The 24,918-nt window shown below is 40.6% G+C and overlaps 2 protein-coding genes across 2 annotated transcripts in view; both read right to left on the bottom strand.

The window, feature by feature from the left end:
- Positions 1 to 1,342: 1,342 nt before the first annotated feature.
- Positions 1,343 to 11,720, bottom strand: LOC308096595 (peroxisome proliferator-activated receptor gamma-like; the record flags this gene model as incomplete). Its single annotated transcript, XM_080444010.1, has 9 exons — positions 1,343 to 1,590; positions 1,976 to 2,480; positions 3,328 to 3,536; positions 5,617 to 5,755; positions 6,879 to 7,069; positions 7,768 to 8,011; positions 10,226 to 10,298; positions 10,998 to 11,304; positions 11,657 to 11,720. 9 exons carry the CDS (start codon positions 11,718 to 11,720, stop codon positions 1,343 to 1,345), a joined length of 1,980 nt encoding a protein of 659 aa, XP_080300136.1.
- A 3,405-nt stretch (positions 11,721 to 15,125) lies between these two features.
- The window catches only part of syn2a (synapsin IIa), a gene marked incomplete at its 3' end in the record, with an annotated part of 30,248 nt that continues 20,455 nt past the window's right edge, over positions 15,126 to 24,918 (bottom strand). Inside the window, exons 4-13 of the mRNA XM_080444416.1 lie at positions 21,643 to 21,697; positions 21,390 to 21,481; positions 20,560 to 20,716; positions 19,611 to 19,700; positions 19,415 to 19,477; positions 18,832 to 18,974; positions 18,279 to 18,353; positions 17,957 to 18,059; positions 17,161 to 17,307; positions 15,126 to 15,260 (exon numbers count right to left, since the gene is read on the bottom strand). Coding sequence (XP_080300542.1) covers positions 15,126 to 15,260; positions 17,161 to 17,307; positions 17,957 to 18,059; positions 18,279 to 18,353; positions 18,832 to 18,974; positions 19,415 to 19,477; positions 19,611 to 19,700; positions 20,560 to 20,716; positions 21,390 to 21,481; positions 21,643 to 21,697 — 1,060 coding nt within the window. The remainder of the gene's footprint in view (positions 15,261 to 17,160; positions 17,308 to 17,956; positions 18,060 to 18,278; positions 18,354 to 18,831; positions 18,975 to 19,414; positions 19,478 to 19,610; positions 19,701 to 20,559; positions 20,717 to 21,389; positions 21,482 to 21,642; positions 21,698 to 24,918) is intronic.

The raw sequence follows: 24,918 nt of genomic DNA, 5'->3' as shown, positions 1-24,918 counted from the left end.
ACGTTTAGTTGATACTGTAAAGGGACCTGCTGATCATTAGCCCTGGCACTGCTCACAATAGCAGCTTCTTCACATAAATGCTAATATAAAGCTTATATTTTTTGAAAAACGGAAGAATTGGCTTCCTATCTCTATGCTAATGGTCAATGTACGTTTGAGAAATATTGGTCAACAACACACTGAGGATAAAAATGGACAGTGTCCTTCATTTTATAGTAGGATTGTAGAGGAGGAGGATAGTGGCTTGGATGCCATCTGTTCATACTGTATATTAAGATTGCGTCCGAAACCACATACTAACGTACTACAGTAGGCTATGCTATTTTCAGCCTACTGTTTAGTATCTATACTAAGCAGTGTGCCTAGTACTGTACCTAGTACTGTGACAAAGTAAATGCATGTTGTTGTGTTTGAGTGGGATTGCATAACTAGACGCAGAAAGTGTTGTGGCTCATAATCACCACCAGATGGCAATATAAACCATATTTTAGTCATGTTTTAGTTTTAGTTTATTAGTTTATTTTTTTCCAGTCTTCACAGATTTTTTTTCCACACAACTGAATACTGAATTCATCAAAACATTTTTTCCTATAAAAAAAAGGCATTGACTGAAGCCTAAGCTTATTATTACCATTTTGTTATTTAACTTAAAAAATAATACGCCTTGTCTAAGTATTCAAACATCAATTCATGTAACTAATTCCACTCGACAATACAATGTTAAAAAAACAAAAAACAAACAATAATGCTAATAAAAACAACAATAATAGCAATTTTTATAACAATAACAATTAATAGAAAGTTAAGTTATTTAACCAAGAATTTAATCCCAATAAGACATTTACTCTATATAGCTATCTATTGCTTTGTTTTTAAACAGTTATGTTGTTGTTGTCTTTATGTAGTGGAAATAAAGCAACCATGTGAAATTCTTTGAGTGTAATAGGCATTGTATTTGTAATGTGACATTACTGAACCTACATAATAGTTGAACATAAGCATCATAGGCGTTATGTGCATACACTAGCCTATATTTGATATATCGCACCAAAAAAAGGAAAACTGTGCCAAAAACAATTTCCATATAAATATCATAATTTCTGAGGAAGCATCAGTTTCCATAGATTTGAGTTTGAGAGGTTCTTGCCCATCCCGCCTTAAAAAAACACTTAAACCCAGAAAGCTTTCGCTGGAAATTGCAGATCTACAAGCTCACAATGCCACGCAACTGATTGGCTATTTTCAGCGAAAGCTTTAGTTTCCCCACAATAACAGAAAACAGAAAATACACTAGTACTGAGCCCTGAGGGACTCCGGTTACCCATATGGGGGTTTTAAGTGGTTAATACAAGTCGCTCATGATCTCCTTCAGCAGGGGATGCACGCACTGTTCCTGCTCCGTCTTCTTCAGCAGGTGGATGAGGCTGACGTGGTGCGCCACCAGGGGGCGCAGGTCGGTCACCTTCTGCAGCAGCTTGGCAAACAGCTGTGGAGAGTCTGGGTGCAAGGTCTTGAGCTGCAGCTCCAGAGCCTGTAGCACCACGGCCTGCAGGTCCTCAATGGGCTTCACGTTCACCAGGCCGGGCCGGTCTGCACGTCACCAGGAGGGGGGGAAACAGGAGCATCTGTTAGTACCAGCTGCAAACATTTTTTTCTGTTTTCCTGGTCCTTTCTATCTCTGTTCTTCTTCCCTTTGCGGAAAACTACAACATATTATATGAGCTTTTCACAGTTCACCCAGTTCTTTTTTTCTTTTCTTTTTACACCTGGAAACCTGTAGCCTGGAAACCAGATGAATCTGCCAGTGCAAAATTTTAAAAAATTGTCTGGCTATGCCAGCCTAGAAACCTGTGCGTGTGGTATGACTAAAGTTGAAAATGAGTTGAAGTTCTATTCTAATGTATCATGTTGAACATTGACGGACTATCTTGGAATGATGTAAACAATTAAAATAGGCCTATCTATAAATACTGACCTCCACTGAGCAGAATGACCGCCAGAAAGAGGGCCATGTCACTGTCGTCGAGGTCCAGCATGTTAAACTTCACGGAAAACTCGAACTTGGGCTCCATCATCTCACAAAACGGTCTCCGCATGCTCTTCATGAACTCTCGGGTCATGAAGATCTGCCCGTAGGCGAAGAGCGTGCCATCTTTGTTCATGAGCGGCGCCAGCATGATCATGATGATCTCGATGGCACTGTGCTTCAGCAGGGTCACCTGATCGTTCATGTCCAGCTCCGCCCAGCCCGGGATGCTCTTGGCGAATTCCGTGATCTCGCGCACGTTTTCGGCCTGGCGGATCTGGATCCTGTGGAAGAACGAGAGCTCCACCTCTCCTTGCTGCTCCTGGGAGGAGGGGTTGGCGAAGGCCGGAACAGGGGACAGCTCAGGTATCTGTTGGTCCAACGCTGGCAGCTGTCGGCAGTTTACAAAATATTGACCGGCCATCAGGCTCTTCATGTCATGGATTACGAATGGCTGGAAGGACAGGGACAGCATATTAGCCACTTGAACCCTAGCGTCCCTGTTTTGGGGCAAGCATTAAACGAAAACAGCAGAACAGCTCACGTAGTGAGCTTGTAGTTCTGCTGATTTCGCCGAAGACATTTAAATTAGTGTAGAGCAAAAACAGGAGGGGGCCTAGTATAGAGCCCTGGGGGACTCCAGTCAACAAAGTCTATAGTTTAAGTGGTTAGTGGAGCCAAGAATCCAAACATATCCAATTTTTGCTGAAATTGTACTGTATTACATTTTCAGAAAATATGTATACCTATACCATCCATATAAAATTATGTCACAATATTTGCAATCTCAAAATATGACTATATTCTTTATGAAGATACTGGCTTAAGTCTCACTTGTACAGACTTGATCTGTTGCATACCAATATAATGTTGCATACCAATATAATGTTTTGAACAAATATGTGTGGTGACGCACGATTAGAAAGTAACAGAGGGTGAAACACCTTGCATAATACTTCAAAGTTGAGGCAATCAATTATGAATGATTATGATGAACTATTTTGATGTATTAAATATTTTCCTATCAGTTTCTTGTTTTCAATTATATATACAGTACACTATAACAAGCATACAAGGTTTCTTGGCATAATATATGAAATAAAAATAATATCACTTTTTCTCTTTTCTCAATAGTCCTATAGTTTACTTGCCCAGATGTATACATGATGAAATTACTTCTCTACTCATAAACTCTTCATCACAATTGATCTTATTACAGTGTTGAGACTGATCTAGAAATACAATTGAGCATATATATATGCCTACAATGTGAGACACAACGTTTCAGCTCCTTTCCTTACCGTGCACCCATGGGACCTCCCGGCCAGGATGGCTTGAGCCTTGCTCTTGGTCAGTGGGAAGTGTTTGTGGTAGGCTGTGACCAGCAGCCTGGCCAGGGTCCTGAGCGCCCGCAGGTCAGCAGCACACTCTGGCACGCTGGGGTCCACCTCCAGGTATTCAGCCAGCAGCTTTTCCCTTTCCACCTGGGGCATGCGACCGAAACGGATTGCTGTGAATAAAGTCAAGAGACCGGGGTCAAGTTTATCAGCGATATCAGCCCAGTGGTGTAAAGTAACATTTACTCAAGTACTGTACTTAAGTACAATTTTGAGGTATTTTTGAGTATTTCCAATTTTCAGTACTTTTTCTTCCACCCCACTACATCTCAGAGGCAAATATTGTACGTTTACTCCACTACAATTCTTTGAAAAATGTAGTTACTAGTTACTTTGTATATTTTGATTATTATTACAAAACATGCATTAACCACTTCAGCCCTATATACATTTCGGCCATTTGAAAATAGCCGATCTACAAGCTCACAATGCGTCGCGATGCGACGCATTGTGAGCTTGTAGATCTGCTATTTTCAGAATATTTTACAGACATTTTACACATTTGAAAGCTTGTGAAATGGGACATTCTGCGGAATGAGTACTTTCTACGTTTGGTGCTTTTTTGGTTTTTTATTTTTTTATACCTATACTTTTGTACTTTTACTCAAGTAAATGTAGAATTCCGGACTTTTACTTGTAGAGTATTTCTATATTGCAGTATTAGTAAAAAGAAATTGAGTACTTTTTCCATCACTGGCGATTCCCAACCTGTGTGCTGGGGCAAATAACTGGCAAAACACTCATATTTTATTGATGACATTAATTATACAAAGCAAGTCTTTTGCACACCTACGAAGGCGACAGGTGCGTATAGAGAAGACCAAACGAGGGCCCCAACGCACTGAAAGAAAAAAACTCCCGCACACTGTCTTCAAATGCAATTAAAGAAAAAACGTTTTACTGGGAATAACAACGTTTCGGTCTGTTAGATCTAGCTTGTAGATCTGCTATTTGAATAGCCAACGCTAAATTCTAAAATGACACGGGTGCTTCCCCGGTTTTAAAGGGGTTAATTGCGTTTGAAGACAGCGTGCAGGAGTTTTTTTTCTTTCAGAACCTAATTATACAAAAAATAATGTGGCTGCTGTGTAAAGTGGTCGGATGGATCATAAAAGGTTGGGAACCACTGTCATTTACTGGAATCAAACATCGTAGGGGCCATATTGATTTGAAGGATCCTATTGTATAAACCCCAGTTAATCTTGAACTAATCAGGTTCCCACTGTTGCTATGACCATGGAGCTTGAAGATTACATGCCGTGCAGGCTGATTACATAACGCTAACTGAACAAAGAAACTTTATATCAATTCTCCCACTGGAATCAGCACACCAGATCAGAGGACATTATGGACCTTCACAGATTATTAATAGAAATGGTCAAATCACTACCTGTTATTAAAAGAGATTAATCACACTTCAGCAGTGGTGGAAAAAGTACTCAAATGTTTTACTCAAGTAAAAGTATCAACACTGCAACGTAGAAATACTCTGTTACAAGTAAAAGAGTATTTCTACATTAAAAATGTACTTGAGTAAAAGTACAAAAGTATTGGTATCAAAATGTACTTCAAGTACCAAAAGTAGAAAGTACTCATTATGCAGAATGACCCATTTCAAATGTATGAAATGTATACAAATATATACATAGAAAAATAATAGCAGATCTATAAGCTTGTAGATCGGCTATATTTACAGAGCTGAAGACGAAATACAGAGCAGTGGTTAATGTATGTTTTGTAATAATAATCAAATTCTACAAAGTAACTAGTATCTAGTAAGTTTCAAATAATTGTAGTAGAGTAAAAGTACAATATTTGCCTCTGAGATGTATCGGAGTAAAAGTACTAAAAACTGGAAATACTCCAGTAAAGTAAAAAAAAATACCTCAAAATTGTACTTAAGTACAGTACTTGAGTAAATGTACTTAGTTACTTTACACCACTGCACTTCATGACCCGTGAAAAGAGAGTATAGGCCTGTGTATCTGTTATGTAACAGTGACAATGACAAATTCAGGCTACTCTGCCTAGAGGTCTGTGCAATCTGCCCGTTGCAAAGAGCAAAGATCACTCAAGTGCGTAAGATCAGATAAGATAAGATAAGATAAGCCTTTATTGAGCCAGAGGGAAATCTGGAGTGTTGCATGCACAAAACCCAAATCACTTATGATAATAACAGTGTGCCATCATTACCGTCATGTGACATTCCCACGAGGAGGCATTTCTGAAAGCGACAGAACTGACATTTGTTTCGACTCTTCCTGTGAACGCGGCAGTGAAGGTCACATCGCTCGTACACCAGTTTTAACCGCACAGTCCTGCGGAAGAAACCCTGTAGGGGGAACAGAGAGGAGACGAGACTTCAGAATCTACAGAAAACATAGGCTTTCATAAGTTGTTGTACCCTTTAAGACCTGAGGCGATTCTTTAAAAAAAAATCTAAATCCTAACAGTTTTTGGAAAAAAATCTAAACATTTTTTTTTTCACGATTTTTCAAAAATAGCAGATCTACAAGTTCATAGCGCGGCACTCGGTGCCGCGCTATGAGCTTGTATATCTGCTATTTTTGAATAGCCAAAGACATCTAAAGTGACACAGATGCGTTCCAGGTATTAATACATTAAAGCAGCACTATGTAACTATGTGTCTTCTAACCCGGATTTGAACTTGGTTTCCTGCTTAAGCGCCGACATTTTTTACCATTGAGCAAATAGAGTCGGCCTGCTTGCTCTGGGGATAAATTGAATCTTGACCATCAGGTCAGAATTCATGTCAGATTCCTGTGTCTAGGTGAGACATGACCTTTGACACGATCTAAATGACTCAATAGAAGAGCAGGGAGACTAAATACAATCACCCCAATTGTATAAGTTATATTGTATTAACATACTCTACCATACAGATTGGACAAAATGACATTTTATTCATAAAAAAAAAATTACATAGTGAGGCTTTAACTCTCTAAAATGTTGAAGTTTTGGTGAAATCTTATTGGTCAAAATGAAGTCCATATTACACATGAAACAGCAGTCCATATACATGAAGCAGCAGTCCAGAAAGCGGTAATATTGTATTTCTGTTGTTTTTGTATATGGGGAAGTGTCTTGTGCTATTGTACGTTGTATTATTGTATTATGTATTACGATGTGGTGTTGTGTTTTTGTAATATTGTATGTTTAGCCATACTGACAGCCTATGGCACGCAAGGAATTTGCCCTTGGGGGCAATAAAGTCATCATCATACTCATACATAACATCATATAGTCCTCCAGTACCAGTGGTGTAAAAAGTACATTCACTCAACTCAAGTACTGTACTTGAGTACAATTTTGAGGTAAGTAAATTGAGTAAAAGTAACCCCTTCATTCCGGACTTTTACTTGTAATAACAGAGCATTGCAGTATTGATACTTTTACTTAATTAAAACAAATATTTTCCCACCACTGTCCAGTACCTTGCAGCCTTCACATGCATGGACCCCGTAGTGGAACCCAGAGGCCTTGTCCCCGCACACCCTGCAGTCTATGTTGACCAGCGAGCTGCCTGCATCCGTTGGGGTGTTGAGGAACACAGGGGGGGCTCTGCTCTGACAGAGACCGCCGTCCTGGTACGGTGGTGGTGACTGAGGCTCCTGTTTCACTGTACCTGAACAAAACAGACATTCGTTTCATTGACTGGGGCCCCCCAGGGGTCCAACCATGGCCCGCAATTATATATATATTTTTTACCTCTTCACCAAATCTCTTTGCAGGACAAATTGCAGATCCACGAGTAGATCTGCTGTTTTCGGTTATAGTTCGCCGCAGAAACGGGACGCAGGGGCAGTGGTTCTCAACTTGTGGGTCGGGACCCCCAAATTTGATCCCCACGTGGTTTTGGGGGGGTCCCCAGAGGACAGTGAAGTGACAATTTAAGGACTTAAGACCATTACTGCATCCAAAGTGATCAACAAACCTAACTATAAAAACTGCTCAAACATTGGCCAAATTGTCAAATAATATAAGAAAGAGGCAAACATTGTGAAAATAGCCGATCTACAAGCTCACAACGCGAGGCGTTGTGAGCTTGTAGATCTGCTATTTTCACAATATTTATCTATGGAACCGAGTCAAACTAAATTGAATGCCTCAACTCCTACATTCCAAGTGCTTATCAGGGTGGGGGGGGTCCTCAAATATGATTATTTTGGGGGGGTCCCCAGCTTAAAAATGATTTAATTCGGGGGGTCACGGCCTGAAAAGGTTGAGAACCACTGCACTAGGGTTCATGTGGTTATAAGCAAGCTCCCGTCACAGGACAAACAGACAAATTGATCATGCAGGTATTTTTGACAGTGAACTCACTGTAAAACTGACTGGAGGAGGTGTAATAGGGGTCACTGTACGTGGACGTTCTTCCCATGGTCGGGTCGTTGCTGTGGCTGGGCGGCAGGTAGGAGGCGTATGGGTACTCGAAGGGGAACTCCGTGGCGGACTGGGGCGCCACCATGTCAAACGAGTTGAATCCCGCATTATTCGTCCTGGTCACGTCGTACGGGCTGAACCCAAAACCCACTGACCAAGCTTGTCGCTGAGTGTCCACCATTTTCTACAGGGACACACACAACAGAACTGATGATCCTGCAAAACTGGACTGCACTCTATTCTGCTTTGCGAAATCATGCATGTGTAAATACAGATACAGCATGTACTGTATGTGTGTGTGGGTGTGTGGTCCAAGGGTCAACATATGGCACCATCACCAATTAGACACTTAAAGGGGTATTTCACTTTACAACACTTCTGGGGTCATTTTAGCGTCTACTCTGGCTTTTGAGTGAGACACCCCAGAGACAGTTTAAGTTTCTTGATTGAGTATTCATTTTATCAGAAACGCTCCCCTCCCATTATAAGCCCTTTGAACTTCAAAATGTCAGACTAATTTAAAACACTGCTTCTGGTGACTGATATTGTCCTTCTAGTGCTTGAGGGGGCTGTGTGTTTTGATTACCTTTTTCATTTAAAAAATAAATAAATAGGTATTTCCATAAAATAAATACAAAATAAACGGAAACAGCTAATTGAAAAAACATTGCCCCTCACCCATTAGAAGGACAATATCAGTCACCAGAAGCAGGGGTGTGTTTTAAATGAGTCTAACATGGTTCAAATTAAGTTTGAAGTTCAATGGGCTTATAGGAGGAGGGCATGTCTGATAAAATGAATATCAAATATCTAAATATTGAATCAAGCCACTTAAGAAACTGTGTGGGGTGCACACAAAAGCCAGAGCAGACGTTAAATTGATCCCAGAAGTGTTGGAAAGTGAAATACCCCTTTAACTATTGTAATTCGAAACTATACAAGTTTTAGGCCAGTCTTTCTCACGTGCAGATGGCAACATTTTACATTTTACTCATCCTGATGAACTGGCAAAGGACACTGATGATTATGTCAGATCTCATTTCTATGTCATAATAATACATGACAGTTGAGGATTGCAGAAGCCCATCCTTCTGATTAAAACTATTAATGCACTTAAATGGATAGTGATCTGATTATACCTAATGCTTTCACCAATATTATATATTTGTTTAAGAAAATGTAATAATGGTCAAACAGCAATACATTGTATCTTATAGTATGTTAAATAGATCTCCTCTAGAAGTCCTATTGTAGATGCCACACTTTCAGAAACAATCAGAAGTGAATAGAACATAATCTAGTGTGCTACAGGAGTTATGGAGCAGAGAATAATGAATAGGGAACACAAATCAGACTACCAATTTACGATAACCTTTCTTTAATTATTAACTTTTCTTGTGTAGTCATTCAAGATTACAAACCTTTGTCTGGAACCAAATGTCCAAGGAAGTTTCTGTTGTTTTTCTTCAGAAAATATGCCCCCTTAAATATGTCCTTAGTTGCTAGGAATCAAAAACATTTACATGTAATGTTTGTTCCTATGGCCCCCATTTGAGTGATACAGGCAATCATCAAAGTTCTGTTCTTCCTAGTAAAGAACCAGAACCGCAGAAGTCCCTCCCTCTCACCTCATACGTTGGACTTTGGAGTCACAAGAGGAAACCCAGCGTCAGTCCTCTCAGGAATGTACAGTTTATTGGCTGAAGGCAGGAATATATCATATTTTAAAAATGCTGTAGCTGCTGTCTGTGCAGGGAATCTTATGTAAATGTAAAGGTTACAAAATATTCTATTCGCAACCGAGAGCCTTTGGGCTATTTATTATGCAGAGCCAAAAGAGAGGGGAAATTGCAAAAATGTCCATATTGGTGCAAGTTGTTTTTATTACTAAAAATAACACCCAAATAAAATACATGCATATCATGCCATAACACCCAAACATCAAGAAGGCAAAGCAACCAAGCTACAACTACCAAATTACAAATGCAAAAATGATCTTCTTTGGTTCCCTGCAGAACATTGTATAAGTGTATGTACTGTAAGTTGTAAGCTTTCCATGCTGTTGTAATGACTTCAATCGCTCAACTTGGCTATCACTATCAGCCAGCTTAAATTTAAATACTTAAGTCAAGAATACATAAAACATTATGCACATATATATGTCAAATCTGTGATATCACAGTCTGATCAAAGTTATGCCATTGGTACTACAACATAGTAAAGGTACTGTAAGTAAAGTATGCATGGTTTTCTATGTAGCCTACATAAGAAAACAGGAGGATGAAAAGTGTTGGCTGAATTAATTTGCTTAACTAAAAGCGTGCGTGGTTCAAGATGACTAGTCAGAGAACAGACTTGCAAAAGACTTCCTTAAGGTGCGAATGGTTTCGGCGTTCACCGTATCCGCACTGGCCGCACGAAAGAAGGACACATCCCTTAGTCCGAAGGCATTGCTCAGGGACTGGGATTTACTGAAAGATAAAAGAAAAAGTAAAAAAAGAACTATGAAACAAATAGCCTCGTGTGGTTAGTTTGTGTGGGCGATATGTATTCTGTATATCAAAGTATAAATATCTGAACTTATAATAACTCAGTGGTGGAAAAAGTACTCTTATTTTTTTTAACTTAAGTAGAAGTATCAATACTGCAATGTAGAAATGCTCTGTTACAAGTAAAAGTCCGGAATTTAAAATTTACTTGAGTAAAAGTACAAAAGTATTGGTATCAAAATGTACTTAAAGTACCGAAAGTACTCATTATGCAGAATGTCCCATTTCACCAGTTTTCAAATGTATAAAAGTTATACAAATCTTTTGAAAATAGCAGATCGACAAGCTCACAAAGCGTCGCATCGCGACACATTGTGAGCTTGTACGCGGCTATTTTCAAATGGCCGAAATGTATAGGGCTGAAGTGGGTGATGTATGTTTTGTAATAATAATCAAAACCTACAAAGCAACTAGTAACTACTAACTAAAGTTGTCAAATAATTGTAGTGGAGTAAACGTACAATATTTGCCTCTGAGATGTAGTGGAGTAGGAGTAAAAGTATTGCAAAGTACAGTGCTTGAGTACATGTACTTTCCACCACTGAAATATCTGGACTTATAATAACTATTAAATTGAACGGTATTCATTTGAGTACCAACAGCTGAAACCATTTTCCTCACCTCAGCGATGGATGTGCCTGCTGTGTCTCCTGCTGTTCAGTGCTCTGAGGTGGTACCTCTCTGTGATGCTGGGCTGCTGGCTCCAGCTCAATGGACCCAGGTTGTTGTACCGGAGGCTGTCTCTGAAGAACCCGCTTGGCAGGTGGAGCCGGGGCCGGGCGGACCTCCGCGTCCTCCGACGTCTGGCACCGGGGCCGCTGTGTCGCCGCCGGGTCGAGCCCTGGGCTTGTGTCCTCTGCGGGAACTTTGGTAGTCAACTTTGGAGCGGGCCTTTGTGAAAGCAATCCCTGGGGTTCCGATGACCCCCCTAATTTCAGTACAAGAAACACTTAATGATAGATTAGATATCAAGGCATCTTTACTATGGAAGGCAGGACGGAGAATCGTGACTTTCGATTTAATGTCAGTTGATTAAGTCAAGACCTGAGGCGAATCTTAAAAATGTTTTCTAAATCATTTTATTTTTTTTTATTTTTTTTATCCAAAACATATCAAGATTTTTCAAAAATAGCAGATATACAAGCTCATAGCGCGGCACTCGGTGCCGCGCTATGAGCTTGTATATCTGCTAATTTTGAATAGCCAAAGAAATCTAAAGTGACACAGATGCGTTCCAGGTCTTAATGGGTTAATAAATAGCAAGGTTATATTTTACTCACAGTTCACTGGTTTATTCCTCAACGGGAATGACAACACAGGACTGCCGTCCGACAGTGACACCATGTAGGGGAGGTAGAAGCAAAAAAAATGGAAAACACAAAAGCAAAGATACAATACTGCTATTCCTCCATGCATTAGAAGCCATGAAATGTGGGCGAGCAATCATGCTGTTAATTTTTTATAAAAGCGACATGACCAGCCGTAACTTTGTCAGTTTACTGGTGGCTGTAGTTTTCCATCCTTTTAACAGAATATAGTTGAAAAAGTAAATATTTTCAAGTAAAAAAATTCAGCCTTTTTCCGTGTTTTTTGGTTCTCTCATTTTTAAATATTCCTCAAAACAGAATCATAAAAAAACACGGTGAGACAGACCAAACGTATATTGCAAAGTAAGCTTTTATTGCCAGTGACATGAGGGAAATATCCATAATGGATTTTTTTTCCACATATTGTATTCTGTTCTTGATTTTAAAACAGTCCAACACCAGTTTTAAAAGTACAGTTATTTAGTAAACTACCATGGTCCTAAATAGTTACAGTCTTTGAAAATATACAGAACCTCCATATGGACACAATGACCAAATAATAATACCTAATTGGTCAACAAGAATCAATTGAATAAAGTGGAATTCCAACCAAAGTTCAACCTGGATTATTGTTCTATCTTTCCCAACCATAGAGACCATATTCTTTGGCCAAATCTAATCAAAATATTCAGTTTAAAGGGCAGACGCTCTCTACTGCACTATCTAGTAATTGCTGTCAGCTTTAGTCGCAGACTTCACTCCCTTGTTTTGTCGATGGTTACTGACACATTTGACCCCATTTCAGTAACTTCTGAATATTTAAAATAGCCAAAATTGGAATCAATAGAATGCATTTACATTCACCAGGCAACTGTATTAAATTCTGAATCTGAGGTTGAAAATTGTTGGAAGATCACTTGTAAAACGCTTAATTTCTTCTCAGTCGTTCCATGGAGACATGCTCAGAAAAAAAGCCCATCTTCTACAAGCTCACGACGCATCGCATCATGACATATCGTGGCCTCGTAGATCAGCTATTTTCGGTGCACGGCTCCAACGTATGACGGCGGAGCAGAAATCTGGCTTAGCTTTGTGCAACTATTTTAGACCGTGGTATACATCTGCGCTATCCTCCGTTTGAAATCAACGTCATGGCATATTTTCCTAGAAAACAAAACAACACTTTCCATGAAGCCTCAGGCATGGCTTTTACAAGGTTACTCTCACAGACATAATGGCAGTTAATACACCTTGGAAAAGAATTGCACACAGAGCTTGCGGTACTATCTAGAAACAAACGGTGGGAGAATGGTACAGATCTTTTTTTCTTCTTCTTTCTTTTCTTCTTTTCTTTTTTTTTTTTTTACAGTTAACATGGTCTATTTAGTTGTTAATCTTATTATTGTTATATTAGCATCTTATTGGATAGATACATTTCGTGGCCTCCTCAAAAAAGCCACCCGATCACAGCAAAAGCGATTTCATGTGACTCCACCGTTTAAAAAAATAAGCGTCCAACAGTCAAATGTGGGGTGACACATTTGTGAATATAGCTTTATGAATAAATCATGGAGGAAGATCCGATTTTAAAAAGCATTTAAAAAGAACATCGAGTAAAAACAAATCAATATTGCACTCTCCATCCATCAGCTCACGGGAGGAGCATGATAAGGCAGTAACAGAGGCATGCCTCGCTGCTGGCACTGTTGTCATGGCAACACCACAACGATAGCCGATATCCAGCATAAGGATGGCGGTGGTATTGTAAGATCAGAGATTTTTTTGACATCTGGTGTGGTGGTGTTTACAGCTCAAAACGTCAATGCAACGTTTTGAGGACCGGTGTTTATTTTTTTGGTCTCTCCACGCAAACACAGAGCCAAAAGATGAATCACTGAAATGATATACTATTTACAGCAGGAGGATATATTGGAAAAAAATTATAAATCAATAAATGTACAAATAAAAAAGCAATGTATTCTTCCTGTCATCTCGTATCAGAGCTTCTCGGCGTGTAACAGTCCTCTCCCGGATATTTACTGGAGTGCAAACAAGTGCTGTGTGTAAATAATTCAATCTTTGGCTCAAAAATTGCACAAATGTATTGAAGTTGTTTGTTTGAATGTATGTATGTATGCAGCAGACCCTCTACAGCAGTGATTCTCAACTTTTTTTTTTGCCATTTCAAGGAAGGGATCCCCGGTTTGATATGCATTAGGCCACAACACCCCCCCCCCCACACCTTCTTATACAAGGTTAATTTAACTCTGACAGTGTACAAATGGAACCAAATGGACCCTTACGGGTCCATTTGGTTCCATTTGTACACCGTCATAGTTACAGACCCGTAAAGGGCCCATTTGGCCCCCTGTTGAGAACCAGTGCTCTACGGTATGTCTAATTGTGACATGATTTTTTACATAATAAAATCTTGGGAGTGAAGGGGAGGGTGTGTGTGGGGGACAGTGTAAAAAAACACTAGTTGCCAGCGCGCACTATTTAATGAATCTATTTATTCTAAATAAGAAATATCTGTTATTCTGATAGGTATCTCTCTAGATCAACAACTTAACTTCCTTAACTTAAAGAAAGACAAACAAACATACGTCCAACGCTGAATCCTGATTGTGTTTGCAGCAGTGTGCACACCTCAGCCGTCTATTAATACGTGATCGTTAACGATCAACTACATCTATTTGTGTATAACTTATATAATACGCATTTCTTATGACACATTCACAATGCACACAGGGGGAGACCATAGCTTTAAGATGTAACTGCGATGTTACTTTTTAACATCCCGGTTAATCGGACACTTAAAAACAGACTTTCACCTGTATTTTTTTTTCTCCTATCAAACATGCAAAACAAAAATAAATATCTATTCCAGCTATTATGTATGAAAATAATCACCACTACATACGCACCCACGTGTACATTATTCAGATATACACACACATCTCAAACTGCACAAGAATGGACCAACAGTTTGAACGATATTTAAAGGTATACACAGCAAAACGGAGAACGGAAAAAAGGGTGGGGGAGGGGGATAGCTGGGTCACACAGAGCAGCACTGAGTAGTGTAGGCACAATCATCATCATCAAACAGCCCCAAAGAAACAGAATCCACATCAGCATACGGAAACAAGGGTAGACCTCTACAAGCACACAAATCAACAGGTCAACAAGTAGACACAGTACATATTGACACTGCATAGAGGAAAACAAAACCCAGTCCAGGAACGGCTTTTTTTTCAACAGCCGGGCCCCGAGCCAACGTCACCCAAGATCGGAGTCTAGCTAGTATCAGCATCCCCCCCCACACGCAACACACATACCACTTCTTCTTCGTGTGTTTGTGTGTTTGGCTAATATACTGTACATCATGGTTTATCTCTAGACGTTTATACTACCTCCCTTTCTCTCCGGGTGACGTGTTTTAGTTGGCCTGGACTGGTTTTGGCCCCACTGCAACGCCATTACAGTCTAGAATGTACTGCAGGCAACCTTGAGGTGGGTGTGCGGTACCGTTCTTAGTGGGTTCAGACACCAGCTCTCCCTTCTGGCCACCACCCTAAAAAAACAGAGGCAGATAAATAATTAATGATATTAAAGGTCTCTCCACCCGCTTTAATAAACAGAAAATGCATTTTTTTTCAGGGGGGTTGCCAATTTCAACCAATCAGGAGAGAGTACCCAGTTTATCAGTTTCAATTTTATAGTGTTCCAGTTAAAAATGTGTCTGCTCATGTATTTGTGTCAGCACTTCCAATTTCACTTGTTTATCCTGTATGTTGTGTGAGTTCTCTCTCCTGATTGGATAAAATTGATATCCCGACCTGTTTAAACTCTATAGCAAGGAGTACTAACAGAATATAGACCGGTTTAACATGTATTTTAACAAAAATAAAATCACTTACCCTACCTTTAATTCAGTGACATTTTGATAAATGGTAATATACATTGACTACTGTGATATATGAATGACAAACGCTGTTTGTAGTTTCCTGTGCCATAGCACAATTTACAATTTTGACATTTAGCAGACCCAGCAAATCCAAATCCGACGTACAAGGTCAGAATAACTGCCATGAAACTTATCTGGTAACTATCAATCCAAATGGTAAGTGGTCAAGGTGCTAAGATAACAAGAAGTGCTAAGATAACAATATGCAGTGGTGGGTGGAAAAAGTACTCACATTTTGTACTTAAGTAAAAGTATCAATACCACAATCTAGAAATACTCAGTTACAAGTAAATGTCCGGTATTAAAAATGTACTTGAGTAAAAGTGCAAAAGTATAATATTAAAATATACTTAAAGTACCATAATTATTCTCATTATGCAGAATGTCCCATTTCACAAGTTCAATATATATACAAATCTTTTGAAAATAGCAGATCTACAAGCTCACAACGCGTTGCATCACTACGCGTTGTGAGCTTATAGATAGGCTATTTTCAAATAGCTGAAGTGGTTAATGTTTAGTAATAATAATCTAAATCTACAAAGTAACTAGTAACCAAAGTTTTCAAATAATTGTAGTGGAGTAAAAGTACAATATTTGCCTCTGAGATGTAGTGGAGTAGAAGTAAAAGATTGCAAATTGGAAATACTCTAGCAAAGTAAAATATACCTAAACATTTTACTTAACTACAGTACTTGAGTACATACATGTACTTAGTTACTTTCCACCACTGCAAGTGTATGCTTAGGATGCATATAGGAGCTGGATATAACCAGCAGAAATCCAAACGTGGCATCTATCCAAATACCATTGTTAATATCTGTCGACAAGCAAACAACACACTGCATCCCAAGCTGTTAGTTGGCTGAGGAGGCATTTCTCAGCATGCCTCGGGCTGTGTCTGTTTCTGTGTGTCTTGTTCTATTGCTGTGCTTTTGTCTTGTTATAAAGGAGGGGGATCTATGTTGTATTTGTGATGAATGTTTTTGGTTTATGTTCATTTAGAAGAGGAAGGGAAGTCCGCACGCTGTGTAATAGCTCCCAGTAGAAACCTTTATTAAAGTTTAACAGCCCTAGCGGGTCATCATCAGGTGATGAAGACCCGCATAGGTTTGAAACGATGTTAAAGTTTAATAAATGTTTCTACAGGGAGCTATTACACAGCGTGCCGGCTTCCCTTCCTCTTCTAATGTACGTATTTTAGTTCAGCTTATTTTTCATTTAACCACATGACCCCCTTGTGTCCCTCCCTGTTCCCAGGGCAACCGTTTGGCGAAAATAGCTGATCTACAAGCTCACAACGTGTCGCAGGCGCGACTGTGAGTCTGTTTCACTGTGCAATGTAAGTCAATGGTCTAGGCTATTTCGGAATATCAGTTTCTAAACAGTGGAGCAATTATTGAAGATATCTCTACTTGGAACTACATCATGGCACGGCAACTACACAACCCCAAACCTCTACCAAAGTGTCATTGTGCTGTAAACTGTGAGTTTCCTATTTGTTTACCTGAGACGGCTGTATGGTGGTGGGTCTCTGGGCCGTGTTCGCTGTCTTCTCTGAAGTCTGCTCCATTCGTGTCAGCACCAGGTCCGCAATGAGCTGCCTGTCCTCAGCCTGGTGTTCCCCAACTAGAGGCATGGAGGAGCCCACCACCTGAGAGCATTTTTTGAACAAATGAAATAAGATTCTGGAAAGCTTTCACCTGATGTGCTTGAAATAAGCAAGGCTTGTACTAAGACAGTAAATAGTGAAATAAGTTGTAAATACCCAGGCATGGTAAATTAAGCAAATTCCTTTTTAAAGGTTCTATGACATTCATTTTCACTTTTTTTTATTTTTTATGTTTTTTGGGGGGTTTTATGACCTCAATTACACCCAAAAAATCTGAACTTTGAACATTCAGTGGATTTTCTGTGGTCTGGGGTTTTCTGAATAATTAGGCTGAAAAGTAATCTGAGCTTGGCCCTTCGGCAGTGAGGTCACAGCCGATTAATCCCGCCCACTCTCCTCCTCGCCCCTCCCCTCCCCTATCCTTTCCTTTGGGGGGGGGGGCGGAGCAGAGGCGATGATTGACAGGCAAAATCCCTCACCAGCGACACCCGCAGGCAAAGATTTCTTTTTTCATTGCAGTTGAAAAGGCTTTAGAAATGTGAGAGAAAAACACCTGCCATGGATCAATGGGAGTGGAATTTTTTTCTATACACGTTTGAAGGACCATGACAAAGACTTTTAATGTGTGGTAAAACCGAACGTCATGAAACCTTTAAATTCAATATAAACCTGTAAAACAGTGGCCCTGTACCTCTGTGATGTAATCTTTCCCATCTTTCCCGTGGATGGCTTTGACCGCGCAGATTTCCAGACCGCCGAAGATCTCTGAGCAGGTATCCACCCACAGCTTGTACCTAGACACAAGAAGACCAAAATCAATACTGACAATAGGAACAGCTGTCTTCTCCAAAAACAGCACAAGACCAGACTCACTGCCAGTACGAGTTTGAGAGTTGTCCTCTCAAAATGCCCTTCTCATGTTCGATCGTACTGATTTGCTCTGTCAGTGCCAGACGTTTGCCAACCTGTTGCGGGGTGCGAGACATTCGCAGCGGGGGCCTTCCAGAACTCACCTGTCAGTCATGGCCACCTGTTCCAGCATGGCTGAGCCGGTGTTGGTTTTCCAGTTACCAGATATAGACGTTCTCCTGAAGTGTAGGAAAATGACATCATGAAAGATATTATTACCAGATTTTAAATAACTTAACCCGTTCAATTCGGGAACGCATCTGTGTCATTTTAGATTTGAGCTAATGGACATTATTCTATTCTTTGGCTTTTCAAAAATAGCAGATATACAAGCTCATAGCACGGCACTGAGTGCCGTGTTATGAGCTTGTAGATCTGCTATTTTTGAAAAATCATGAAAATGTGTTCAAATCTTTGAATATATATATTTTTAAAGCGAACATCTGTAACTCAAATCTTTGCTTCTGGGGGTCCCTAGAACAAATATTAAATATTTTTGTAAAATCTAAAAAGTTTCGGCTGCCGCGTTAAGTGGTCAAATGGGTGGGTCACGTGCATTAGCAGAGCATATAACATTTTATGAATGTTATGTCATCATTAAAATCTTACGGTTTTGACAATTATTTGGGAGAATCACTGAGATAATGCATGCCATACATGTATGCTTTGTAGTCGCTGCCAATCTTCTGGATTCTGACGTCATACTTGGAGTCGATCAGAGGTTCTGTGGTGGTGTAGGTCTGGGTCAGAGCCACCACACTGGCAATGTCCTGGAACTTAGTGTGGTTCTCCACCTTTACCTGTCAATAAAACATTATGTTTTCACTGATATCAAATGAAGGCATTGAATTGAATTGCTTTTGATGACCAACATAAAACTACTACTACAACTAATAATAATAATAATAATAATAAACAGTCAAATACCCACCCAGCACAAAAGGACACATGGATTTACAAAAAGCATCTATCTTTTTCATAAATAATTCCCCAAATATAACTATTCTATACTTTGTTGCAAAAGTAGCGAGAATAACCGAACTACAAACTCACAACACGTCGCACAGTGACTGTTGTGAGCTTGTAGAACGCAATCATTTCATCTGCCACGACATGCCAAAAATATGGACGACAGGTTCAAAGTGGCTAAGTCCGTCTGTGGGTTTTATAAACATTGAACCAATAAAAAGCAATGACAAGAGCTGGGGACTAAATAATAACTTGCAAAACATTTCCATACCTTTCCAATGCCAGAGTGGGCGTGTCCAATCTTCACAACAACAGGGAACGTTGGCATGGCAACCTGGTGTGACAGAAACCTGACATTGAGGTTTTATGTTCTGCTACATTGTTTTGTTTCACAATCTCCCCCTTTGAAGAGGCTGAGTTTATTGCCTTTATTGCCAGTGTTGGATTTGAATGATGATGATGCTCACCATCTCTTTGTAGTTTGGATAGAAGGTTTGTTCAATCAGAGGGAACTTCTCTGAACCCAGCTTCCTGAAGGTGTTGATCAGCTGGGCAAACTACACACACGCGCACACACACACACACGCGCACGCACACGCACACGCACACGTACACGCACGCACGCGCACACACACACACACACACACACACACACACACACACACACACACACACACACACACACACACACACACACACACACACACACACACACACACACACACACACACACACAAAGAGGGTCAAGATGCTATTATTGATGATCTCTAAAAGCTGATTGCACCGATCTAATACATAGCTAATACATACACGCGTGTGTGTGTGTGTGTGTGTGTGTGTGTGTGTGTGTGTGTGTGTGTGTGTGTGTGTGTGTGTGTGTGTGTGTGTGTGTGTGTGTGTGTGTGTGCGTGCGTGCGTGCGTGTGTGCGTGTGCGTGTGCGTGTGCGCGTGTGCGTGTGCTTGTGCTTGTGCGTGTGCGTGTGTGTATATGCCGGGGGGCATACACACACAACCTGTATGTTGAAATTGAGATGGAACACAAATATTATGTTTGTGTGTATTATTTTAACTTTAACAATACTAATGCAATGTAATGCATGCAGGCTGTATGCTTACTGCCCAGGTCTTGTGGCAGAGGTTGTAGATGATATGTATGACAGTAAACCAGCAGGCTGTGTTACTATTGTAGATGATATGTATGACAGTAAACCAGCAGGCTGTGTTACTATTGTAGATGATATGTATGACAGTAAACCAGCAGGCTGTGTTACTATTGTAGATGATATGTATGACAGTAAACCAGCAGGCTGTTTTACTATAGTAGATGATATGTATGACAGTAAACCAGCAGGTTGTGTTACTATTGTAGATGATATGTATGACAGTAAACCAGCAGGCTTGCTGCTGTGTGCCTACCGCCCAGGGCTTGTCGCAGAGGTTGTAGATGGAGTCCAGGGAGTTGACGCTGGGGACGCCTCCATACTGCAGGCCAATGATCAGATTGCGGAAGTCCTCGTTCTGGGTCATGCTGAAGGCATGTTGACGGATGAGGACAAAGTCTGGCTTGAAAGACCTGTGAAAATAAGAAACATAGAAGAGATGTGGGAACCACAGTAAGAGGCTTTGTTCAGACCGCGGGCACAATCTGATTTGTTTCACTAATCTGATCTTTAGGACTGACTGTCTACACAAGTAGTTCTCAAACATTTTCGGGTCAAGGACCCCCAAATTGATATATATCTGAACATTTTGTGCCAGGGACCCCCAGAAGGAAAGTTTAAAAAAAATCTAAATAATTCAAAAAAACACTTTCAGAATGTATATCTGCTATTTTTGAATAGCCAACGTATAAAATATGGATAAAGGGGTTTAAATGTATTAACACATTTTGCTGGGGACCCCCTGGAACAATAATTTGGAATCATTTCTGGCCATGCTGTTCTTTTTTAGTCTGAGGAAGAGCGTTTAGCTCGAAACGTCACACCTTCCTTTGGTGCAATAAAGCATCTGTCGCATTGGAGCCCTCAGTGTACAGTGCGAGCCTTTATTTATTTTCTCTTTGTACTGTTCGTTGCTCATTACATGCCTAAGTTAATTGGGTTGGGAGGGACTGTGCATGTCGTTCCCCCTTTTTTCTCTTTTTTCATGCTGTTCTTTTTCCCACCCTTGTGGCAGTATTGTGTTGTCTGTATCTTTTTGCGTGCGTGCGTGCGTGCTGTATGTGTGTTCACATGCACCCATCTCACCTGACAACCTTGGTACCATTCCTCAGCACCTGCATGTCAACGGTGCAGGTCCCATTGGCATAGGCCACGATGTTGATCTCATTGAACTCTGCCTGAAAATGGATAAATAGATTCATAATTAAAAACACACTCCACACAGAAGGTAGAAGAAATACGATTCTGAATTCAAAACAAACTCTGCCCCGAAGCTAGATAAATATATAGACTCCTAATTAAAAACAACAGACAACGTGTGAAGTAAATATTATATCACCTGCTCCACTCTGATGTCAATCCCTTGCACTTTCTTCCCCCGGAACAGTTTTGCCCTAAGAAACAGAAACACAATGAAGTGAACCTTTGATAGAATACACCCAAACACCACAAGTCTTCTCTCTATCGATCATCTACATTGTTGCTCATGTATCTCTTGCAAACAGCACACACAAAATAACCAAGAACTGAATCTAACACAGTTCTTTAACTTAATACATCAGATTTACAGGCTTTCGCTACGCACATTCGATTCATATTGGCAACACAATTTCATAAACACAGCAAGCCTTTGAGATTGATGAAGGCAAATTTGTGCATTCTAACATTTCTATTCATTGCTTCTACTCAATACACTACATTATTTTCCAGCAGTGCGTAATCCGTATACAATAGATTCTATTTGGCATTCCCCTATGAATATTAAAATGCCATTGCCACCTAGTGGGATATTGGTGAATGATGCAGTGCAGTCTTATATGCCTTCTGAACATGGCAATGGCATAAAATGGCTGCAACTCACTGAGCAATTTAACATTGTTCAAATTCAAATCACATCTCAGAATCACAATCTTTTCATTTGCAGTATGCTCAAAAAGGAATTTGACTCAGTCTATTGCACACAGCCAGACAGGGGAAAGCAGATCTACAAGCAGATCTACAAGCTCAAAACGCGTTGATTCGCGCCACGTTTCGAGCTTGCAGATCTGCTACTTTCGATACTTATGTGTGACGCTGTAGTATGATCAAGTAGGGCATTAAAAACACAAAATATGGAGATAAGAGGTTTCTGCCCGACAGCAACGTTTTTAGACATTGCACATGCTTAGAATTAACCGCGACCCGGCGTCCTGTATGACGTTTCAGTCTGCTGAAAACAAGTCTGATGGATGGGGATTGCTGAATGTTGAACAATGTCATTATGCTGGTACACTGACACTGATATTAACTGTGGTCCGTCGTGCAAACTGCAGCGGCAAACACTTTAACAACGCAAACTAATGAGCTCTGAAGCCTAGTATCGGGGTGGGGAACGTTAAAGCACTCCCTTCTCCCATTCACTCAAGTTGCCATGGACTCAGTCTCAGTTAATTTGTCCCATAAAGCTTCCCAAGGTTACAACTTAACTTGGCAGGAAGCCTTAACGGCTGATTTATACTTAGTCGTGTGTCGGTGCCTCGCGCCGGAAACAGACGATCTGCGCGCTCACAACGCGCCGCGGCGCCGCACGTTGTGAGCTTGCAGATTTGCTGTTTTCGGGGTGCGAGACACGATGCGCAACCCGGTATAAATCAGATCACTGACTGGCAGTAAACTACTGGGAGTGTTAAATTGATGTCACACTGAACACACATTAGCCATTGAAAAGCTGTGTAGCTGTGAAGAGACATTCAGAGGATCTGGGAGCCCTAGCAGGCAGAGGGTTGCACATTTCAATGTTCTCATTTAGTTAGCCTACTTAAAATTCACCTTTCCCCATTCTTGCATGTAAATGATGTCGGGATGAGGTTAAGCCATCAGTACAAAAAAGCTCCCCTTTTGATTTGATCAGAGGTTTAATTCCCTTTGTCGGAATCCCCTCTGCAATATCAGCTGAAACTAATAGGCCCCCGTGTTAAACAATTATGTCCCCTCCCGCTCGTAGAGAGAGTGACTGACTGAACTCTCTACTTTATTTTGAGTCGCGGTGGGAAGACGCAGACGGTGAACAGAATCTTTATTCTGATAAGTGAGACAGCACCATCTGTTTTCCCTGCCGTTGGAGCAAATATGGGGCAGCTCTCCTTGGAGCAAAACACGCTTTTCTGTGACTGACATCTTAATATGATAAATGAGCCGGGGTAGGTTGTTTTGAACCAAAACAACAGCTCCGCCGTCTCCATATAATTAGCGGAGATCAATTCATTTCACACAGCAACCAATGTGATGATTTCTCTAGGGACATCGCGACCCGGCCGCCGCGGCCGCGTCCTCTAATGGCGATTGCATCTCGCCCACAACCCTGTCATCCACGTTCACAATGAATCAATACAGAGACACACAGGAGGCCGTGGGTCTGATAGCAAAGGAAGGTGATGCCAGCAACCAGGCAAGTGTCTGTGGACGGTCTTTGAGTGAATTGCCATGTGCCGTGAGCTTGTAAATCTGCTATATTCGGCGAGCGACACCATTGTTTTCATGGAGTATAAATTAAGCATTACACAATAACCACTTAACCCATTAAAACCTGGAAAGCATCTGATATTTTAGATTTTTGCGTTGGCTGTTCAAAAATAGCAGATATACAAGCTCACAGCGTGTCACTTCTTGCCACGCTGCAAGCTTGTACACACCGGCGTAGCCTGCTTGATAATGTTGACTGGGCTAATCAGCAAGCATCTGTAATGGGTGATGGGTGATTTTTAATTAATTAATTAATTAATTAAACGACCATTTAAAAAAAATAATCTAAAATTGTAGATGTACACCGTGTACATCTACAATTTCTGAACATTTTAGAAAAATCTTGAAAGTGACAGTCTATTCAGGGGGTCCTTTGAGAGCTAGTTTGACAACTACTGATTTAGAAGGCATTTGTAGAGGCTACTGTTAAACCCTAGTTGACCAGAGTAGCCTACTCCAGGGGTCTATACTCGGCCCCCCTCCCTTTCCCCCTGTACACTAAATATCTTTGCCAAAAGTAGCCGAGCTACAAAGCCACAACGCATTTGGAGCCGTTTTTGCAGGATGTTTGCCTAGTATGACATGCCCAGAATAGGGACTCTAGGGGTTCAGGAGGTTCAATGGCTTTGTTCTCACAAACCTCTAGCTGCACGTGTGTGTGTGCGTGTGCACCAAACAACACATACACTGTGTAAAGCTACTCAGTAGTTGACCTGGTCGACCTCTGTGGATTTCTAGGCAGTGATATTGATGTAAACTATGTCAACTGTGAGAGCAGCCTGATTAATAACTCTTCCACAGAGAGGGAAGTTACAGACGGGGTCAGATATGCTCTAGTAGTCTAGTCTGCCTTGATAAAGAAAAAAAGAAAAAGGGCAGACAGAGAGACTAAAATGATGCAACAAGGGATCTAAAAAAAGATCGGGGACATTTTCAAAGAAAAAATGATATTTGTATTCATTGGTTCATTCATTGTGTTTCCGTCTAATTGCTTTTTGATTAGATTAGCTTGTAAGATCACACAGCACTAATGGGGGTATGATTGGAGGTCATTTTCGGCCCCCATCGCCTTGTTTTGCTCATTATAAGGGTCTGTGATTAGCCTTCTTTCAGG

Source organism: Gymnoscopelus braueri (assembly GCF_963280865.1).
Source record: "Gymnoscopelus braueri genome assembly, chromosome: 12".
NCBI lineage: Eukaryota > Metazoa > Chordata > Actinopteri > Myctophiformes > Myctophidae > Gymnoscopelus > Gymnoscopelus braueri.
The sequence above is the reverse complement of the archived record's forward strand: the minus strand, read 5'-3'. Positions and strand labels throughout refer to the sequence as shown.